This window comes from Ceratotherium simum, chromosome 10 (assembly GCF_057802395.1).
Source record: "Ceratotherium simum simum isolate JZ-2026a chromosome 10, ASM5780239v1, whole genome shotgun sequence".
NCBI classification, from domain to species: Eukaryota; Metazoa; Chordata; class Mammalia; order Perissodactyla; family Rhinocerotidae; genus Ceratotherium; species Ceratotherium simum.
In genome coordinates this window covers 75,769,698-75,785,058 of record NC_141909.1, presented here as the reverse complement: position 1 = coordinate 75,785,058, position 15,361 = coordinate 75,769,698, and the positions used below count along the sequence as shown (strand labels likewise).

Here is a 15,361-nt window from a genome sequence, read left to right as displayed (position 1 = left end):
GCAAACCCCATGACAGAACGCAAATCACTGGGGGAGTGGGGCGTCTGCAGTCCTGATGGGGTGGGAATGTGGGAGGTTAAGTAGTGGGCACTTCGGACTTTTGATCTAGCAAACATCTTCCTCCTCTTCCTGGAGACACAATCCCTCTTCCGTCCCCCACACCCCCTCCGAAGCCCCAAGCTCTGGAAGCTGAGGCCCAGGCTCGAGCCTGTGTCTTCGGAATGTGGGCATTCTTTGGAACAATCACTTTATTGGGGACAGCCATCCCCTCCGCCCTGTGGTGGCTGCTTCCTGCGTTTTTATGGCCCAGCCGCCGGCCGCTGGCTAATTGTCCCGGTTTTCCAGCTGTGTCTCTATGCTCTGCCCTGGAGAAAGGGCTCTGGCCTGCCCGCCCAAATGCTTTGGGAGCAGCCAGGGTTGCTTTGGCCCCAGGGGTCACGCCAGGTCCAGAGCTGACCAGACCACAGGGAAGCCTGGGGCTCACTTGGGGTGCAAGGGCTGGAGATAGGAAATCGTGGTGAAAACCAATCGGTTTCCTTTGTGAAAAAATGCCCCCCACCCCCGCACCCCCGGCCCGTAGCATGGCCCCACCTATGGTCCTGGGGTCTGGGCTTTTTGGCGAGGGGAAAGGAGCCAATAATGATGTCCTTGGACAAGCTCCTCATAGTGGGACTGTCCCCTCACATCCGGGTAGCCCTCTCAGCCAAGAGAAGGCCCATCTTGGTCCCTGCAGGGGCAGAGTGATGAGAGCAGTCAAAGAGGGTGGAAGGTGGCTGATGGGAAGGGAGCCTGAGTGTCTTTTTGTCCTGATGGCTTACCCTCTGGCAGGTCTTTGTCAGGCGCCTATCCTCTGGGGGCCTGCTCTGGATAGGGGGCGGCTCCTCTGGCCTCTGGGTGCAGCTGTGTGGCCTCAAAGGATGCAAGTGCCACCTGCGTCAGGACCCCAAGCAGAGCTTTCTCTTTCCTAGACCCAAGGTGCATGGCAGCTTTCTTAGAGCCTTTTGGCGTGAGCCAAGAACACTTCAGATGGTCGTCTCCACCTCTGCTGCCCAAGGATCCCTTCCAGCCAGTACCTCTGGTCCTCAACTGGCTGCCCTGCCAGAGAAGCCTTCAGCAAATCACTCTGGAGAAGGCAAACTTGTTCGGGAAGCTTGGGGCTGGGGTTGGGCTGGGGCTGTGACCCCATGGATCCAGAGCTAGAGCAGGTTTTAAGGGCAGGAGAGGGTGGGAAGAGAGAGACACAGGTAAATAAAGTGTCAGGAAGACTAGAGGGGCAGCCACGACTGGTTATCAAAGGGACGTCTCTTTGTTACTGACAGTGTGGAGGCCATACCACATTCCTCGGAGAGGGTCAGGGCTTCCAGGGTCTCAGCTGGTGGCAAGGGCAGGGCACAGAAGGGGTGGGGAGCAGGAGGCACCGGAAGGGGAGGGCTGCTCCTCCAGGCAGACACTCCTTGAATCCACAGATCATTGACAGGGCTCCCTCCCTGCTCAAAGGTCCCCAGTGTTTGCTCCAGCTTGGGGGACCCTGCTTTCCCCCATATTTGTGGCTCCTGGAAACTGGGGAGCCTGTGACCCTTGTAACCCAGATAGGGCAGGCCGTCTCTATCCACCTTAGCATGCAAGTCTACTTTCTGAATCCCTTTTAGATCAAGGAAATGATCCAAATAGTGCAGCCCTTCCAGACTCCCTCTCCTCCCCTGCACAGGAAACCCCTTACTCTCACTGACCTGAATTCCCAGGATAATTAAGGAAGAGTGAGAAGGAAGGGAATTTTGTCTGATAAAATTGTTCAGCTGGGCAATCTACAGCGCTGTGGAAAACGATTCAGTCTCTCCTTAATTAAGGAGTTCTTCAGCCACTGCACCCAATCAGCCATCCCCCCACACAAAGGAAGGCTCAGTAATGGGTGGTTTGACCCCAACAACCCCACCCTGCCCTGCCACACCCCGCTCAGCTAACATCTATGGAAAGGAAATCGATTGCAGTGTCCTTTCCGTGGGGCCTTCCCAGGCTCCATGGCCTGCTTAGCCCCATCGGCCACAGTGGAGCCCAACATGTTCATCCTGAACAGCAGTGAGGGGCCGCAGCTGCCCACAGCTGCCCAGGCTTCATACACAGGAGCAGATGTGTCCCCACCCAGTGGAGTCAAGAATGTTTCCCTGAAAGCTAGTGGAGTGTCTGGTCCTCTCTACCTCAGGGAAAGTTGCTGCATTTGTGGGAAGTGACTGGTGGACTAGAGCTTTACTAGTTGGAGACCAGGGAGCAGGAGTGTGGGGAAGACAGCGGCCTTGCTTCTCTTGTGGAGAGACCACCATGCTTTCTGATCCAAGGCTAGGAATACATTTTTTTCCTGCTCTTCTATCTGAAATATATTCTCAAAGCCAGGAGATCTTGGAAACTAAACAGCCTCAGGAGAGGGGGTGATATTTAGGTGCAGAAATCTGAATTTTGCTCACTGGGTGAAAGTTATGGAAATAAATGGTGGTTGCCCATTTTCTTCCTTTCTTCTGAAATTAGTCTGTGGACATCGTGTTGGTACTGTATAATGCACTCTAATTCTGTGGAATGGATGAGCACAGAGACTGATTTAAAGCCCGGACGGGGAGGGACTTCGGGTCTCACCCCAAAGGAAAACCTTTGATGCTGGGGAGAACCAGGCTCTCAGACCAGCAACAGCTAAATGTTATCCTGTGGCTTTGACGTGGAGGACCTTCAGTTACCATTTATTTACTCACCAACATCTCATGCCTGGAGTGACCTTTGTTTATCACATGAAAATATGTTCCTAGGAAGCCCTACACAATAGGATTTATGTGGCTGAGGGAAGGGGCTCATTTAGATAGAGGGTCAGCTCTCCTTGAGTCACTAGGCCCACTGGGAATCTACTCTCCCCAGAGAGGAGACATGGACTTAGTATCTATGTAGCCTTTCCATTTTACAAGGGAGAAATCTGAGGCCCAGAGAAGTTGGGTGACTTTCCTAAGGTTGCACAGCCAGCTATTCCAGTAACTAAAATTAAATGAGCCACTACAGGTGCATTCTTTGCAACCCACAGCACTCTGTACAGATGTTAATTATTACTAAGGCTGCTGGTGCCACCCTGGAAACACTGCCTCCCCAACACAAAACCCACTAGCATGCTAGCATGATTCCTGGAATCCAAACTCTCCACCCCCACGCCACACACCAAATAGTGCCAGAACAATCAGACTCTGCTGTGGTGACAGCTCTGACTACTTTCCACATCCTATTTCTCCTTTTCACAAGCACCTGCTAACTGTGGTTTATTAGTTTATTGAATGGTGAATTTTCCATAAATTCCATCCCAGACTTTTCTCCAATGGCCAAAGAAGGTATCCATCTGCTTTTGTCCCACAGGAAATACTTTCTGAAAAGAGCTCTTCTCTGTTTTGAATCAGAATCACCAATATCCTGTGGCTGATCTCTGGAAATCTGTCAAATTTAAAATGAATAAAGATTATGCAAAGAAATCCTGTTGTCTTTTTCCCCTTCCCTTCTTCCCGTATCGGTGTCCTTGGACATCTTTTGGACACCCAGACCAAAAAGCCTACCTTTCTGGATAAATAAAAGAAGGCCTCCATTCAGTTTCCCGGTTACATAGGTAAACGCCTCGCTGGGATTGGGCTCGTGAATTCCTAGCGGGAGCGCTCTGGGGTCCCTTTACTCAGAGCACTTGCCAGGCTGGGCTTGGACATTTTAAGCGGAAGTGAAATACGGCCAAGCAGCCCCCCACCTCGGAAAGGAGTGTGCATGGAGAGGTTGAAGGGTGATGGAAACTGAAATCAGCTCTATGACCTCCAACTCTTCTTAGCGTTGCCATTGTGCTTTTTAACGAATTAGTAAGCAAAGTATTAATTATTCACCCTGGAACCTGCACCAACCAATTCTGCGCGCCCCGACGCTCGCTGGGCGCCCTCCGGGCCACCCCGCCGCCGGGGCTGGTGCGCACGCTGAGGTCCAACTCGGCGGCCGCGGTCCCTGTTGTCGGGGTTTGTCTCCCGCATCCTGCGCACTGGCGCGTGGAAACGAGAAAACGTCTCCGCCAGGCCGAGGCTGGCAGAAGCCCAGGGCGTGTCGCTATTTGAGCCAAAATGTGGCCGGAGAAATCTGCCTTGCCAGACCTCGGCAGCCACAGGTGAGCCTCCGGCGCGAGGAACGGCCTCCGCTTCTTGGCTACCGAAGAAGAAAGCAAGAACCAGCAGCTTTTGCCAGGGCCCCTCCCAGCCTGGCGTCCACGTCCCGCGCCCGGCCTCGCGGCTGCAAGTGCTCAGGCATCTACGGAACAGGCGCTGCGCAACCAGCTCTTCCTCTCCCCTCACCCCCCAGCTCCTTTGAAGGGGCGGACCCAGCGTCTTCCCCCACCCGTACCCTCACCTGCAGAAATAAACAATTTCCCCGACACGCTTTGAACCGTTGAAATGTAACTGCGTAATTGGAGACGTCCAGATCACATCTACACTCCTAAAAATACCGCCGAGATTCTTCGCCCTGGGGATTCCTGCCGATTGAGCACATTTCCTAGGTTGAGCACATTTACATAAAGAGCCCAGACTCTGCATTTTGTGGCCCATCTGTCTAAGACCTGGACTCACTCCAGGGTTGGACAGGGTGCCTTGAATATAGTGCATTATTCTGAGTCTCCCACCCAGCCTGTGGCACTTGTATCCTGGGCCAGAACACCCTCTTTACCAAGCAGCAGGTTTCTTGTGTGTCAGGAAAGCCCCCAAGTTACCCTGACTAGAGGGAGACAGGCGTCTAGCTCCAGGCCCAAGGGCCCCACCATTGCCTCGGGGTTCCAGAGCACAGAAATTGAGTCATCGAGCTCCCTTTGTGGCTTGCACCTGGTGCTCCTACACCCAGAGAAGGCATCTGGCCCAGGCCCAGGCAGAGGAGGCCCTGGCTGCGGTCTACAGGGACTCTGGTGGCCACAGCTCATCTCCCTGGCACTCCCACCTACCTCCCCCCACCCAGCTTCTGGCCTTCACCCTTACCACTAGCAGGGAACACCTGTAAGAAGGGAAAGAGAAGCGAAGTTCCTTGATTAAAATTCCTGGTGCTGCCACAGTGGCTTCTTTCTATGGAATTCAGCCCCCAGCCAAGGGGCGACCACACAGCTTTTCACTGAAAGGTTTTCTTGCTGCTGTTGCTGCTGCTAACCCAGACCCAGGTTGGTCACTAATGGAGGTTCTTGTCTTCAAAAGGGCCAGCTCTGTCTTCACCTCTTACTCTGCACTGAGGAGACAACGAATGGCTTGTTTCTCCTTTGCCAACAGAAGCCTAAGTCGTATCTGTTGGGTCCTAGACTTTCCAGTCTATGTGGCTGAGAGAGAATGTGATGGGCTCCTCCTGGATGAGGGGACATTCTGGCCACCAGGGCAGGGAGCTGCCCAGTCCACTAAGGTTCTGGAGCCCCAGGGTTGACAAGCTCCCCAGAGCCGGCCTACTCTAGCCCAAAAGATTTCTATGGGCACCGACTTTCCTTCATTACCCGCTTTAACAGCGGGTCCCATGAAATGGGGTCCCATTTTCATCCCCCGGGGGCTACAATATCCAGCACTACTCAATGAGCATTATTTTTTATTTTTTAAATAACTGATGGGTTTCCCGGGGCAGTCTGAGGTTCTGAGGAGCCAACTCTCATGGACCGACCTCTGGGAGAGACGGGAGGCCGCCGCCCCTGACTTCAGGCTGGTCCAACTTGGAGACGCCCCCACGCCCACCCGTCTCTTCGGAGCACCTGTAGCAGCTACTCTGCCTGCCCCCACGGGGCGCTTCCCAACGCTGGCCCATCCTGGGGCTCTGTCCGGCCCACCGTCCCCCACACGCGGCTTCCCCGGCGCCGCGGCCCAAGACCAGCGCTTTGCTTTCGTCGCTCGGCTCCTGTAGAAGCCCCCGAGTGAGAAAGCCGCTTCCGCTCACATGTAGATGGCGGGTGCAGCAAATGAGGTGGGAGAAGAAAAATAGGCAAACCGCTGTGAAATAAAAGATTCCTTTTCCGTCCGCTTTGCTTTGCAACTCAGGCTTAGCAGGAGAGGGTGGGGAGCCAACAAGCCTGGATAAGCGCTTTGGAATCCACAAAGGCTGGTAGTGTCAACGGGCTGCAAAGTGAGTGAAGAATTGAAGCAGTGAGCTGGATAAATCGGGGGCAAAGCACGAAACTATATAGATATTTTGGCAAAGCGTGCACGTGTGGGTGGGTGAACAAAAGGGCTCGTTATTCGTATGATTGCCTCAATTCTCCCCTTCGTTTGTGCGATTGTGTGGACGCTGTTCCAGGCTTGCGACAACCTCCAGCCCCGGGCGCACAGCACCGGACCGCGGCCCCCGCGCATCCCGACGTGCGTCCCGGGCCCAGGCTCGCGCAGCCGCTACGGCCCCGAGGGGTCCACGCAGAGGAGGTCCGCGAGACGCAAGTGGCCGATCTTCTTCACCTCGCCGAGGGCGGTGCGCAGCTCCTGCGCGGGCGGGCAGTGCAGCCTGCGAGCTAGCTCGCGCGGCATCGCAGCCGGGTCGGTGAGGCGTGCGGCGAGCACGAAGGGGAAGCCGAAGCGCGCGCGGTACTGCGCGTTGAGCTCGGCCAGCCGGAGCCGCTCGTCCGCGCCCAGGCTCGTCAGGCCCGCGCCGCTCTGCTCCCGCTGCGACTCGGCTGTGAGCGTGCCCCGCTGCAGCTCGCGGCCCGCCAGGTCCGGGTGGCAGCGCAGGATGCCCTCTTGGCCTGCGGAGAAGCACAGACACACGGCGGGAGCGGGTTACCGCGCCTGCTCCCCTCCGCGGACAGGGCGCAGAGGGCTGCGCGCAGGCCGAGCCCGGCCTCCTGCCCCGCCCCAAAGACAGCTTCGAGCAGGAAGCAGGGTCCCCAGGAGGTGATGAGGGGCAACAAGGGGTCTCCTGGAGGCGCTGGGGCGCCCATTGCACCCGCCTCTCAAACACGTCCCGAACCTTGCGCCCCTCGGTCCCGGCTTCATTCGGCCTCGGCCAGGACCCAGGGGCGGGGCGGGAAGTGACAAGTTTGTCCTTTGAGACCTTGGGGCAAGAAGAGCGGAGGGGAGAGGCCGCTGAGGCTCGGAATTTACGACTTGCTCGGGAGGGAGCTGGGACGCGATAAGAAGCCCGAGCATTTCTATCTTTTCAAAGTCCTTTGCTCTCAGAGGGGCTTTGATGTCAAAGAGTGCCGGACGCAAGGGCCTGAAGACTTCCTGCAAAAGCCACGGAATGGGTTTCGTTCTGTTCCAAAGGAGAAGAGGCGGGAGAGCCCATAGGCATAACATCCATGGTGCTTGACAAATAAATGCCCAGGATTTTGTGACCCTAAGTGTGAATTCTGGGCTTCTGGAATCAGGCATCCAAAGAGACTTGCAGATGATTAACTGCAAAGAAGCCCATTTCCAGCCGGAATTCCACAGCCCTCTGAATGAAAGTGGCTTTCCCCCTTTCAGGAAAATAGCACACACTCATCACCCGTCCTGTCTGAGGTTCATTCCCCTCCTCCGACTGTAGGTCCCTAAGAGACCGCAGAGAATGTTTTCTTTGAAGATAGCGTCTCATAATCTCCTAGGCCTAAAATTGGAACCCCTGGCATCATCCCTGGGCTTGTAAATATCCTAATCCAGGGTTTCCCTGAGCCCTGGCCAATCATTCTGCTTCTCCCTAAAGAGAAAAGAAGATCCTCAGGCTGGGCAAGATAGATATGGTAAGCAGGGAGCCATAATCCGTGCACCCAGGGCAGTGACACCTGACTCCTTGAGTAGTCGTGAGGATCAGAGACAATTCAGTTACCTAAAACACAGCGCCTAATGCTAGCAAATCTTCAATAAACAGCCTTTATTATTAGTTGCAGTAAACTCTGTGTAACTGGAGTGGGTGCGGCTGGAAGCATCTGACTCCGAGGCTGGGAATAGGCATTGGGCTCTGTTGGGGGGGATAATTTAAAACCCCCTCTAATTGTGGTATAAGCCTCCCCTTACTCAAAGGATGATTGGGATTGTGCCATGTAACCCATAGACCAGTGTCCTGAGAAGTAGGGAGAACTGGGCAGAACATCTGAGAGGATTCAATGGAGGCTCAGAAAGGATTAGGTGACCTGTGCAAGGTCACTTAGCCAACAGCTGACTGTGCCTGGATCCTGGACTCCAAATCACAGGCACTGGCTGCTCCTACAAAGTTAAAGGGAGTTTAAAACGAAACTCGTGTCACCAATAATCCCATCTCTGTAACACCACTGTTTCAAAACCAGTCTCATGGGCCCTGTCCCCGGGGCACTACAAACATGAGGTGGTTCTTTCCCGTTTCCTGCGTCCAGCCCTGCCCGGGTGGTGCGAAAATGTAGGTGGTGGGTGTGAAATTCCCTCGCAGGGGGCCCCCCAGCCCTGGGCCGGGGGTTGGCTGTGCCGAGCGGCCGCTTGCCAGGCCTGACGCGGAGCCGCGCCCGAATCCGCCCCGCGCCCACTCAGCCCTGAGCCCCGCGAACGACCGCGGCTGGGGAGTGGGAGCAACGCGAGTCCCGGACCGCCCTTCGGTCCGGACCTGGGAGGACCGCCGGAGCTCCCTACTTTGCGTACTCGGATTTTCAAAGCAGCCTCGAGGCGAGGGGGGCCGAGACTCAGTCTTCTCACAGGATTCCCTCTCTCTCGGCTTCCCTTCGCCCAATTTCTGACTCTCTAGAGGCCCAGCACGAGCTTGGAAGGAAGTAGTTACCGGTGGGAGACCCTAGCGCGGGGTACGTCTGCCCCCCTACCGCCCCACTGGGCTCCCTGCGCCCCAGACCTGCCTCTTTCCTTCTTGCCCTTGCCGCTCAGTTCTCACTCCCCTGAGTTTGTCTCCCCTCTTGAAAACATCGCCTGGGGTTAATGTTTGCCTAGGATTGAGCGTGTGTTTTCCACTGTGTGCGGGGAGGAGAGAGGTAAAGGGAAAGAAGGGAGGCCGAGGAAAGGGCAGAGCAAAGAGAAGAAAAGAGACTAAAACAGAGGAACTGGAATTTAAACACACACGCACACGCGCTCACACACACCCTCAGCTGCAGATAAAAAGAAAAAGGTGCAGGGAGCCTGGTGGAGGGAAGCAATAGAACCTGATCCCATCCAGCCAAAGACTCTATCTTTATTGCCCCAAACCACTGCCCCCTTCAGTACTGCCCAGGGTGACGCTGACCCGGCCCCACTGGCCTGCAGCAAAGCCCTAGTTCCCCATCCAGTGCTGCTTCCAAAAGGCACTCCCAGCCTGCCCTTAAACCCTCGCAGGAGGCTGGAGTCTTCGGGCGGACTTCCCACCTCCCCGCCTCCAGTCTTGTTGGGTCCTCCCACCTGAAATGCCCAAGCGCTGGCCAGGTCAGACATCCCATGATTCCCAGGGCCATTTCAATGCTGCCTGTTCTTCAGTCTTTCCTAAAATCTTAGAGCTACTGCCTGTGCCATTGGCATGTCCCATCTAGAGATATGTGTGGACATTATTTGCTGCCACCACAAGTCATGAATCTTTGCACCCAGAAGAGTTCCCGGCACAGAGCTGACACTCGATTCAATAGGAGAAGAACAGGGCAGGCAATGGTGGCCACTGAAGAGCAGACAATTGGCCTAGAACCCCATTACAGTCCACCAGTGTCCCTACATCTGTACCAACTAGTGTGCTTCTGGTACAATGGATCATCTGTCCCTCCTGTCGAAGACCAAGCTCTCCACATGTGTTCTTGAAGCCAGCCCCTTTCCATCTCAAAGACCACAATTTCAAATTTCTCTCCCCCACCACTGCTTATCTTCATCAACCCACAAATGTACCTTAGAATTACTCATCCCGTAAACAAAATTCACACCCTCCCTTAATTCCCTATTGTCCTCTAGTGTCTCCCTTTGTCTCCGCTCCTCCCTACAGGAAAACTCCTCAAAGGAGTTGTCTACCCAGTGTCTCCCTTCCTCACCTCCCATTCCAGCTTCACTCTATCAAGCTTTCAGCCTCACCCACCAACCAATCTGTGCTCCTCAAGGTCAGAGACGATGGACATTTTGCCCAAGCCCAGTAACCGGTGCTCCATCCTCCTCTCTCAATCTCTTGGGAGCACGTCACATGGTTGGCCCCCTCTCCTTGGAAGATTAGCAAAGCTTCCCTGCTTTCATCATGGTTCTTGCTTTGCCAGATCACTAACACTGAAGTACCCTAGGATTCAATACTCACATCTCTTCCCTTCTGTATTTACACTGATGCCCTAAGTGTTCTCCTCTAGTCCCATGGCTTTAAATGTCATCAATTCTTTGATGACACCATGGTCTAGTCTAGCCCACAGCTTTCCACTGAGTTCCTTCGTTATGAAGAAACAGCTGAACGCTCAATACTTTCACTTGGATGATTATTAGGCATCTCAGCCTTAATGAGCCCCCATTCTCCTTCCTGTCCTCTCAATTCTAAAGTCTTCCTCATTGTAGAAAACAGCACCACCACCCACCCAGTTGCTCAGACTAAAAACTTAGGAGTTATCCTTAATTTCTCTTTGTTTCTGACTTGCCTTCCCCCAACAAATCCATCAAAAAAACCTGTTAGCTCTAACTCTAAAATCTATTTTGAGAATCCAGCCACATCTCTGCGTCTCTCCTGCTCCAACATTTGTCCAAACGACCATCACTTCTCTCTGTTACTACTACAACCACCACTCTCCCGACCTCTCTTTGTTCGTATCCTTCCACTCTTCACTATTCTCCAACCACCTTGGTCTTTCTGTGCCTCTAAAATGTCCAAAGTCTCAGTTTCCTTTTCTTAGAGTGGCCTTCTGCTAGATCTTTGACTACTTCCTTCTCCTCTTTTGGTTTTAAACTCAAATGTCACTTACTAAGAAAGACTGCTTTTATTACATATTTTCTACAATATTACCTATTTTCTTCTAATAGTTTCTAAAATCTGAAATTATCTTATTTATTTAAGTTAATCCTGTCTGCCTTCACTAGAATGTAAACTCCTTGAAGTCAGGGACTTGGCTTGTTCGCTGCTCTATCCCCAGTGCCCAGGACAGTTCCTGGAGTAGAGTGGGCAATCGATAGGTATTTACTGACCAACACGTCACTCTTGGGAAGGAGGGTGATATATTTTTGACTAAACACATTTTAATAGCCTCATCTAAATACATTATAGCCTGCATTTAAGGGAATTATTAGTACCTAACTCATTCATTTATTCAACAACTATGTTCTGAAATAAGTATTAAATAATGAATTATGGCGTTATTGCCATTCTGAAATGCCACAACGGGATGCATGATTAACTCCGTTATGACAGTTCTTTTGCTCTTTTATTTTTAACACGTCAGTGCTGAATTGGTTTGTTGTTGGCCGTGTGTGTGTATGTGTGTGTGTGTGTGTGGGTGGGTGTGTGTGGGTGTGTGTGTGGTGAGTGGCGTGTGTGTGTGTTTGGTGTATGCGTGTGGTGTGTGTGTGTGTGTGGTGTGTGTATGTGTGTGGGGTGTGTTTCAACCTTCTTGCTTTTACTAGTGCCACTCCCCTTGCCTGGAAACCAGGAACTAATTGTCTGGAAAGGGCTCTTTGCCAAGCAGTGCAGGAGCTGAATGTTAATCCTGGACTGCCACCTACTGGCCAATGGTCATCATGGCATAACCAACATGGATCCTCTGCCTAGGTTTCCTCTAGAAACAGGATTTTCAGTTTTCTGTTAATGGTAGAGGGTTTTCTTAGATCATCGTTCAAAACAAATCCATACCCACATCCTGAACAGCTCTTTAAGTTTTAGGAACTTTTTACTTTCAGGATTCAAAGGCTCCATTACACCCAGTTTGTTCTTTACTATCCAAGGAGCAAAGTTAGACTATGCAGTAAATGCCATTTTATTTGATTACTTAAACAACCAAACATAGGATCTGGGACATCAAGCATTAATGTTAACTGAATAAATTAGCAAATGAATAAATGAAACCCCTAGAAGTTGTTTCTAGACTTTACTTCTAATTCTCTGGAAAATCCTTCAAAAGCTGTTGCGTTGACTATCAGGGTTTGAATCCCAGTTCTGCCACTTTCTAGCTGTGTATCCCTGATCAAGTTACTTAAATCTCTCTGGTCCTCAGTTTCCTCATCTGTAAAATGGAGATAATAATGACAATGCTTGTTTTATAGGATTATTATGAGGATTAAATGAGTTAACAAATGCAAAGTGTTTGGAAAAGTGCCTCAAACACACCAACAGTAAGGGTTAAATACATTTTAGCTACTGTTATCATTATTCCTATTGCTAACATCACCTAGCTAATGTCATTAAAGTGATTAGCTATGGAACAACCCCTCAGACAGCGGTGAGGCTCTGCTCCCAGCTGCCTGTCTAAGAGAAGCATGGACACCAGCATAGGGCTGAGAAGCAGGCCCTACCAGCAGGGAGGCCCCTTCAGAGAAGTGTGCCTAGCTCAGAAGCAAACAACTGTGCAGGTGGCCCGAACTCTCTCCAGTCATTTTGTCCCACATACCTGCCACTAAAGTCACCCCAGTTAAAATGTGTGGGGAAGGGGTAATACCAGGATCTGTCATCTTTCAAAGTCATCTAAGGAACAAATTCATTCATTAAGCAAACCTTTATTAAGTCCCAATATTCTATTCCCTGAGTAACGTAGGATTCTGACACTGGCCAGAACACAAAGGTTCCATCAAGTTTGGAGGGGGATCAAATACAAGCCTATCCTGCCCCAAATCCCACTTTGCTCAGGACTGTGATTGGATTTAACCTTAACTAGGCCTTAACCAACTTTAACTAGAACTTCTGGTCAAACTTGTTGGGGCGACTGCTGGTGGGAAAGACAGAAATAGGGAAATTTTTATTTTATTATCTAAGTTCCTGGCATGGAGTAACCCCAAATAAATGTTTGTTGAATAACTAGATAAACCAATGAATGCTAGGTTTAAATTATCCATGCTGTCATAGCTTTCTCTCAATATATTCCCTCCCCAGCCCCACCACCCCTTTGGGGATTGAGACAGATCATGGGATTTTCCTCCCCCCTCATCCCATAGAGAAAAATGTCATTCAGAAGGCATTCACACCCTTTAACAATTATTTCCCCTCTGGCTTAGCAGGCTTCCATTGGGCCTCTTCCATTTTCCTGTCAGACATTTTGACCACGGGCTCCCGGGCCTCTTGCTGGCTCCAGCTTGCTCTGCAGGCTTTGGGCTGGCAGCCTGAGACGCCTCCCTCGTGGAGCAGGGGCTGGCTGTGCCTGTGAGTCGTCAGTCAGAAGGCTCAGGTCTGCCAGCTGCCCCTGTGGCAGAGCCCAGCCAAGCTGGAGGCCCTGAGAAGTGAGCGAGTGTTAACGTGGCCCCCACATTTCTGTCAGTTTGCTTTTATAACACCGTCCTCCACTCTTCCTAGAGGTGCCTAAAATGAGATCCTTATTTGGGACACGTTCATCTGACAATCAGAAACCATCCTGATGTCAAAGCCCTGGATTCAAAGCAAGACATCTATGTGTTGGCCTCATTATGGAAGAGAAGAGAGGGGCAGTTCTCCCTCCGGCCCCAGATCCCTGTAGAAGGCCCTTTGAGAAGGCGGCCCCACCCTGTGTCCCTTCAGCTCCGTCGAGGCTTCTCTGAAGAGTATGAGGACGGCCCAGGAGGCAGCCTCCACCTCCACCTCTCCCACCCCACATCCAGAAGCGCCTCCTTTTCTCTGTCTACCCAGAGGAAATCAACAATTTCTTTCCCTTTCTCCAGAGGAATTCCTTCGGATTTTCGTCTTTTCCCTCAAACTCCCCCAGGGAGTCCCTGATCTGAATGAGTTTACTTTCCTCAGCATTCTGGTCCACACTGGCCCTTTCTGGTAAAAATGTCAGCCATTTCTGCTTTCCCCTGGGCTCCTGAGATATTCTGATATCGAGCTGTCTCCTCTCTTGCATACAGGACATTCCCAAAGTGAACACACTCAGCTGAGAGAGGGCGGGCCCTCAGCCTGCCCTTTGGCCTCCGAGCTGCTGTGAGGCCCGAGGAGACCAGCGCCTGTTCCTCTGCCCTCGTGACCTCATAGCTTTAATATTTAACAGCCACTTGACCTGAGCCAATATACGTTCTTCCATTCCACTTTTGGCTTAACACCTTGTAAGTGCTTGACTCTCGTTTACTAAGTCTGAGGAAACTACTGAACCTTACGATAAAAATAGCTAAATAAATGTATCAGTTATAAGCAAGCAGGCTAACATGTCTCAAAATATTTTGATAAGCATGTTTGGAATCCCTCTGCAGAGAATCCCAGTGTCTAATACTGGAGCCTCACCTGACTGCGGAAGAGCATCAATCAACGCGAAAAAGTGCTTCTCTAAATCTTCCAAGTCAGAAAACGGCCTCTGGGACCAGACAGCGGCTGCAATCAGAGGACATCTCTCAATGACATTCCCAAACACATCCACAAATTCTCCAAAGTCCATAGAGTTGACCTTCTCCATGTCCATTGCTTGTATTCAACAGAGGCAGCAGACGCCGGCTCCCCTCTCGGTGAGTGAGTGACACCGGGTCTGCTCACCAGGTTATATTTGCTGAACACCCAAGCTTGTTTTTTATGCAACAGCAGCTTGGCATGTTTTAAAATGCCTCTGGGAGAAGCAGACCCAGAATACTTGTGTAATGAACAAACACAGGCTTAAGGTCCAAATCCAGGGAGCGAGATCTCTGCACTGTAAACGTTTCCAATCAAACCCATTATCAAAGCCGGTAGGGGCTGTATTTCACTCAACATTCAAGCCAGATATACTTTTGGTGTTATTATTGTCTTAATGTCAGCGTTATCCCAGGGAAGTTTTCTCCAACAACTCAAAAGCGGAGCATAAAAGTCAACGCACTCAGAACTTGATTTCCCATCTGTTGTTGCTGCTGTCGAGGACAGGCGGTATGTCTCACTCTTTCTCTGCATCTCAAACGCATAGCACAGTATGTACTTAATAAATGTTCACTAAACAGGATGCCTCATCTGAAGAATAATTCTGCCCCACTCTCAGTTGTCTCTCCAACACTATTATGTGTTTCCTTCCTGAATATGTCTTTCCCTATCTGAAATCACCTTGCTTATTGTATTTATTTATCTGCATATTATCTTTCAGCCTGACTTATTCCATGAGCCTAGACACAGTGTGTCTTGTTTGCTTCCACGTCCTGAGTGCCTAGCAGCGTGCCCACGGTAGGCCCATAGTGAACACCGTGGGGTGAATTAGTAGACCAAATGACCACATAGATTAAATTTCTCACCCTACTATCTTTCACATATACTCAAAACAAAAATACTGTAGAAGATAAAGTCAAAGAAAAGGAGAGGTCAGAATTTAAAAATAAAGATATTGCTGCTATTTCCCTTTAGAACTAAAAATGCAAACATATTT

General features: G+C 51.3%; 1 protein-coding gene across 1 annotated transcript; it reads right to left on the bottom strand.

Annotated features, from left to right (window-relative positions):
* Nucleotides 1-6,392: 6,392 nt before the first annotated feature.
* URAD (ureidoimidazoline (2-oxo-4-hydroxy-4-carboxy-5-) decarboxylase) lies at nucleotides 6,393-14,443 on the bottom strand. The gene is made up of 2 exons (XM_004435286.3): nucleotides 14,266-14,443; nucleotides 6,393-6,739 (listed from the first exon to the last, which is right to left on the bottom strand). Exons 1-2 carry the CDS (start codon nucleotides 14,438-14,440, stop codon nucleotides 6,393-6,395), a joined length of 522 nt encoding a protein of 173 aa, XP_004435343.1. The 5' UTR covers nucleotides 14,441-14,443.
* Between the last annotated feature and the right edge of the window lie 918 nt (nucleotides 14,444-15,361).

Bases quoted from the DNA above. Each gene is read 5' to 3' on its own strand.
- URAD (XM_004435286.3), bottom strand. From the start codon at position 14,440: ATGGACATGGAGAAGGTCAACTCTATGGACTTTGGAGAATTTGTGGAT. The intron at 6,740-14,265 runs GTGAGGCTCCAG...GCTTCTCCGCAG, and splicing joins TGATGCTCTTCCGCAGTCAG to GCCAAGAGGGCATCCTGCGC.